We start from the raw sequence: 7,106 nt of genomic DNA on the forward strand, positions 1-7,106 counted from the left end.
TAACTATATACAATCATCGCCTATCCAAAGTTTTGATTGGAAACATGTATGAACAACGAAAGAAAATAACCCGGATCACTTGCATGTAATATAGACAATACATAATCATAAATTTTAATCAAACATAAAATCGATACTTATCTCTTGAAGCGTGATCGCGATCGCGAAAACAGCATTCAAGTAAGAGCGAAAATCGTCCACGAGATCATCCTCCAGTTCCACAGTCTTTTGCTGTGTAACCTGAATAATGCCCGTAATTAACGAAATTCGTGTGAGCGAATTTCTCTTGGGAAAACCATGTAGTAAAAACCATCGCCTCCTTATGGAATAAGACATCTTTATATAGCCACATGTTTTAGGGTTTAAAGCCTTTTTCTAAACATGTCGGGTCTTCATTTTACACCAAGAAATATGATTCCATTTAATTCCTAATTATTCGGGTACAGTAGGGACCGCAGTATTTAATTAACAAGGCTTCCTATTATGGACTTAATTCGAAATATCCGAATTAATACTACCATAATAAATTATGAATTATTCTACTAAAAATTCGTAACTGCACTCATCAGTTCAATTTTAAAATTCTTCCATTAAACCTTATTTAACTCCCCATGTTAAGATTCAAATACTAATCAAATAAATTAAATTACTAACAATTTAATTCATTGATTATTTCCTTTAGACTTTCGCTTAACTTATTTCATGTGACGGATACAAAATCCACCTGCAGGGTTTACACATGAAAACTTATAAGCTTTCATAAATGTGTATCATCAATCTCTAGATCGAGACATGGACTCCTTCAACTAACTATTACTTCGTCAATATATATCATCATTGTCCAATTTACCAGGCATATTGACCTGCAAAAGAATCTCGCCTTTTAATAAATCAAAACAATAAATAATATACACAATTAATAATAATTATAGCAAGATTAAAAGTATAAGTATGTTTAGTGGCTAGAGAAGTTATTTTATTAAGTCAGTATAAAATTCTTATCTCTACTTGGTCCGTTCAATACATACAAAATATATTAGTACAAGAAGTCGGAATTAAATCATTCCCATAATCAAGATAAATTATATTTAATCTTGTACTACAATCATTCCTGATGCACTACTAGAAATTCGGAAAAAATCGACCAAACAAATCGACCAACTTTGGTCGGTAATGGCCAATAACCGTCCAAAACGCGACCATTTACGTGTGGACGGTATTTTAGGGGTCGGAAAGGTATACCGACCAAAGTTAGTCGGAAATTACCGACCAACTTTGGTCGATCAATTAAATTCAAAAAATAAATATTGCAAAAAAAACCGACCAAAGTTGGTCGATTTTTTAATTATGTAATCAAAAGATTCACCATCTAGGAATCGAACCGGGGTCTGTACTGTGGCAGGATATCATTCTACCACTAGACCATTGGTGCTTTTTGTTTTAAGATTATCTTTTATTTGATTTATACTCTTTAATTGTATTTTAGCACGAAAATAACCGATCAAAGTTGATCGGTTTTATTAAAAAATAAAATTACCGACCAAAGTTGGTCGATTTTTTTGAAATGACCGGCCGAATTAACCGATCAACTTTGGTCGATTTTTTTAATATTAATTTTTATTTATTTTAATTGAAAAACCGACCAAAGTTGGTCGGTTTCTTGAAAAATAAATTTCGCGTGACTCAAAAATAGTTTTTCGCATTTTTGCGCTAAAGAAAACAGACCAAAGTTGGTCGGTTTCGTAAAACAAATTAAAAAATAAAATATTTTGAAAAACCGACCAACTTTGGTCGGTTTTTTGGCCGGTTTTTCGACCGGCCAAAGCTGGTCGGTCGACCTTGGTCGGTTTTTGCCGAATTTCTAGTAGTGATGGTTTGTCCAATTCCATCATTAGATTGTGAACATGATCTTTATACTTATAAGAACCGATGATTTAATCTTCCGTGTATAAGTTAAACTCTATACACTATATCATCTACTATATAAATAAAAAAGACAAACAAATATATGATCTATTTAAAACTTTATTAAAATGGAATAAACAATTGTTCCATAATAAATGCTATATCCAAACCAAAATCCATGGTTAATAGTATATATCCCAACAATCTCTCACTTAGGCTTTTAACCATGACAATTATTAGAATATACTATATCTAAATGCATGGTTAATAGTATATACCGTAACAAGTTTCTCTGTACAATTTTTATTGCGACAAACAAAAGAAAAAGAAAAAGAGAATAATGAATGATAGATAAATGATGCTGTAAATGCAGCAAATTTGAGCTACTTGTGCTAACATTTTCTTTCTGAAAATCCAGATAGAATCGTATATAAATATACGGTATAGCATATTTCTTGTGATGAAAATTCAAGTAATCCAGAAGAGTTAGATGAGCAACTGGAAGACCATTGATAAAGCAAATATCAGGGTATACACCATATCTTTGATGCTGACTCCTGAAATGCAATAAAAGTTTGTAGATTTAGATATCCCGTTTAGTTAAATATTGTCAGATACTAATAAATTTGAAGGAAATAACTTTCTTCATTAGAAAATTTATGACACCAAAAGAAACAGAATAGATTAGTGACATTCTAATTCTACCCGGGGTGAATCCGAATTAATCGAGTCAGTGAGTTTCAGGATATTGGGATGCCTAAGGCCAAAAAGAAAAGAGGTAGTAACAACTAATTTATTTAGAGAATACAAGGCTCTAGCTATTAACCCATACCTATACTGAACTGAGAGGATGTTGCCTTGGGAAGTTCTGGAAGTGCAACAGCTGCAAAATCATTTTGTTGTTTGACAAATGGATAATCAGAAGGAAAGGAAAATGGAAGTTCTAAGATTTTTGCAATTGTAAAGAAAGCTAATTATATTTCTATCTTTTTAAAAGTTTTGTGAAGGGAAAAGTTGTACATACTCTTGTTGCAGGTAGAAGCAGCACCAGAATATGCTGAGGACCAAGGAGCTGCCACATTATCATTAAGATCACAAATGAAGCCAATTCCTGAACTCTGGTCATATGTTAAATCTGTAGGCAAGCTGGGCAAGAGGCATCCCGATTCTACAGTAAATTAAAACCAAAAAAATTCAGTCGAACATGAGAATGAATGACAGTGAAATGAGAAGTTTCTACTCAACAATTGCAATTCTCATTAGACATAAATATCATTCAACTATTGAGCAGAAAGAAATACTAAAGAAATCAGAGAAGCATCATTCATTCATGTTGCTTTTCCTAGCTAAGAGTGTCATATCATGCATTCCATGTGCTAAACAATGTTGTACCCAATTAAAAACGACGATATTAAACTACATGCCTCACACTATATAGTGTATATAAGCAATAAATCATATGTTTTCGATTAAAAAGTTCAACATGTCAAAAAAACCAACTCCAGATTGATCAAGTGTGTCCCATACTTCTGGAGGATCAAGATAAAACAAGTAATCTAGATCCTATCAGATATATCAATGTACTTGCATTTGTCTTCTCTTTTAAGTGAAAAAATATAAGTAGATTATGGGGTGCCATTTCATGGGGTCAATATAGAGAAGCTGTTGGGAATATATAATAAAGTATCTAGTTGATACAAAGACAGACCTAAAATTCAATTCATTACCTTTAGCATCGACTGTTGATCAGCATGTGGTGAATGAAATCCAGGGTTGCGCAGCAGTAAGAACAAATTGAACACCAAAACAATGTCAATAATATAAACAATACCAAGAGAAAATCATTGCAGGATGAAAAGATGCAGAAAAGGCGCTAACCTTGAAGAGAAAAATCCTTGAGATTTACATGGCAAAGGTCAAAAACATTGCTAGTAATATTAGCTTCTTGCAACTTCTTGCCAAGCAATGTAGCACAATTTAAAGCTTGGAGATTTGTAATGAAGCTCTGCTGTTGCAAGCGCGACAAGTAACTATCCATTGCATTGCAGCAGGATGTCTGATTACTCGTTACCTCTCCACATTCTTTAGTAATGTCCTTTATTTCAGGAAACACCAATGGACAGGCTACCAGCGTAAACAAACGAATAGTTCAGAAACAAAAATAGGCCTAATTTTATCATCTCAAAATATATGTATCCAAATTAAAGATGACACATTATGCATGGCCTTGGTCAAAAAATTTCGAGGCCAGAGTTAAATTGTATAAATTTCAAATTATGCAGATTTGATATTCAACATGTAGATTCTATTGAAGAGGCAAAATTACAAAGTTTCCAAGTTCTCAACAGTTTTTCATTCAATTTAATATTTGACTTACATTTGTTAATGTCACAGCTTGAAAGTGCTCTGATGATTCTATTAGCTGAAGAAGGATTAAATTTGCTGGCCAGCCATCGCAATACAATGCTCGTACAGTCACTCATAAGACTTGATTTCTCAGGCAAAATAAGGGAGCCACTGAATCTTGTTACATTTTTATGCCTGGCAGCTAAAGTTTCAGCTGCAGCAGATATAGCATTCTGGCAAACTTGGTTGCAGCACTCAATAGTTGGATCTATTTTTTCACAAGCAACCAGCAAAGCTGATGTATTTAAACTGTTTTCGATTTCGTTAACATCTATAACAGGACAAGAGGATTCTGTAAGATTGGACGGATCCACAGAACAAATCTCAAGAAGCTTCTTACTAGCACCTTGACTTTCAAGAATCTGTTCAACATCCGAAAGGCAGTGCGTAGCATGAGTCAAGTTCAGCGCGAGCCTTTGTGACTGAATACTAGCCTGCCCTACAAGAACCACTAGGCTGGCATCAAATTGAGGACAACATATCACATTAGCAAGATATGGAGCAAGTGAAGACCAGCAATTAGTCGCTGTTGTTCTCAAAATACTGTCTGCAGCTGAAAAATTGAATGCACAATGTCCTGAAAAGTTAAAAACAGCACCATTCATCAGTAACCAGCTTATATCAACTCACTGGAATTTTTTAGTAAACAATCCCTATGAGGTATTGTCAGTCTATATGTTGCATACCTGATAACTTTGGCACACCAGTATATGTAAATGGCATCAATGGTGAAGGTGCTTGCATCGGCAACATAGATTCTGGAGCAATGCTAGGTGAGATGTTTGGAGAGGCATCATAATGAGTTCTACTCAATATATCAGAGGACAGAATATCACTATCTTGCTTCCACAGAGATCCATGAATTCCTGAAACTGAGACATAGTTCATAGAGATCGCATAAATGATTGAACATCAGTCAGAAGAAATCTATCATCGCTAATTGAATCCAAAAGGCTGTGAGTTCAATTAGTGATGCACATCGAGGTGTTGTTTTCCATCCAACACGGAGGTCATCATGTTGGCGTCTTAAATATAAACAACTTGCTTATGCACAAATGCTATTAATGCACCAAATGTTGAAGTGACCTGCATTATTAGTTACTCACGTCGCTTACACTGATCACTCTAGGTCTACCTTATCACATCCGTATATTAGTTCCAAAATAGTAGGGACGTCTAAACATAATTTGTAGATCCTGTCAATAGGAATGGATTTTTCTTCGAAGAGAGTGAGGTTCAGATGATAAATTTTGTTTAACAGTCACAATGTAGAACAAGAGCGCAGCATATGAGGGTTCAGACACGTACTACACTCATAAATTTCTAAGAAGAAATAAGATACGAAGTAGTAGAAGAAATTCTCTACACTTATTTGCCACCTCCTCCTCCAAGAGCACAAGATTTGTTTTCTGAACTCATCTTGATTTAGAGAAAGCCTCCTTTAGAACAGATAGGAATCCTAGTTCTCAACGTGGGAAATATGATCAACTTTGACTTGCAAAATCAAATACCAAACACTGCATCTAATTAAAACAAGAAAGGGAAAGAAGAAAACAAAAGCCACTAAACCAAGTATGCTCCTTTATCTCGTTATCAACAATTCCAAATATCAAGAAAGCACCACTCGGTGTTAATTCAAGAACACAATGCATGCCATCCATTTTCAAAACTTTACACCCCAATTATGTATGGCTGATGACTCTAGAAAGGTTAGACTGACTCAAATTCTTATTAAGTACAATTCATTACATTGCATCAAGATAATTTCTTCCTTAATTAAGCAATTCAACATCGATCTAATCAAGCATTGAACAATGGCTAATCAATGAAAACCACTTACAGAAAAGCAACACTAGAGAGACTTGAATCAGGAGAAATTGAGACTCTGTGCTCATTTTTCAAGTTTTGATCGCTGACATTAACGGCAAAGAATGCGTGTGTATACATGTAAACACTGAACACATATGTATTACGTTACTGGTATTTCATAGTATGAACATACATATATAGATAGTACTATGTATTTTGTACGCTTAATTAACTAATAATTAGTCTGGGTATTTTCAAGATTAGTGAATACAGCTAAAAGAGTGGACTTTTGTTGCAGTGAAATACGTACTGCTGCGCTGGTTTCAAAAGTTCACACAGAGAGAGAGAGAGGAGTAGAGGAGGCTAATTAACTAGCTGGGCGTGCTCTCGCTTTCAAATGAAGATTAGACTCACGTGCCGGACATTCTGCCATAAAAGGTAGCTTAAACTGATTGGATTGCTTGAGGAGAAGAACCTGTGTTTCCTCCATATATAGCATCTTTCGTCTGATTTCCGTCCCGTGCGTAATTAAGGAACTGTCCTTTTTTTCTTTATTATTTATAAATCTTATATATATTACGTACTTATTAATTTTTGTGATCTATAGTACCTTTTTATGTAGGTTTAGTTTAAATATGTAATGCTCCAAACCTTAATTTGAATATTTTATATCTGAAATGACATTGAGAATTAATTAAGTTGTTTGACTACTACATCTTTGTAAAATGGAATGGAGGGAATACGATAACTTCTCGGAAATATTTTTCTTTTATTAAGTTTCTTAGAATAATGATGAGTGTTTATGAAATTCGAACATATCATAATGAGTCGATGGGTAATATATTACATCGAATATGCATAACATGACTAAGTTGCAGATACAACCCGTAAAGCAAACAATTAACCATTAAGTAGGAAGATCTAATAGGCATGTGTCTAAAAATGAAGATAAAATTAAATCTTATAACTGCAAATTCTTTTGGATG

The 7,106-nt window shown here is 34.0% G+C and overlaps 1 protein-coding gene across 1 annotated transcript; it reads right to left on the bottom strand.

Moving 5' to 3' along the window:
• Positions 1 to 2,234: 2,234 nt before the first annotated feature.
• Positions 2,235 to 6,406, bottom strand: LOC107759574 (putative GPI-anchored protein At1g61900). The gene is made up of 8 exons (XM_016577548.2): positions 6,152 to 6,406; positions 4,998 to 5,183; positions 4,283 to 4,888; positions 3,784 to 4,029; positions 3,633 to 3,644; positions 2,930 to 3,073; positions 2,738 to 2,788; positions 2,235 to 2,462 (listed from the first exon to the last, which is right to left on the bottom strand). The coding sequence occupies exons 1-8, from the start codon at positions 6,204 to 6,206 to the stop codon at positions 2,392 to 2,394; spliced, it is 1,371 nt and encodes a 456-aa protein (XP_016433034.1). The 5' UTR covers positions 6,207 to 6,406; the 3' UTR covers positions 2,235 to 2,391.
• Between the last annotated feature and the right edge of the window lie 700 nt (positions 6,407 to 7,106).

This window comes from Nicotiana tabacum, chromosome 2 (genome assembly GCF_000715075.1).
Source record: "Nicotiana tabacum cultivar K326 chromosome 2, ASM71507v2, whole genome shotgun sequence".
NCBI classification, from domain to species: domain Eukaryota; kingdom Viridiplantae; phylum Streptophyta; class Magnoliopsida; order Solanales; family Solanaceae; genus Nicotiana; species Nicotiana tabacum.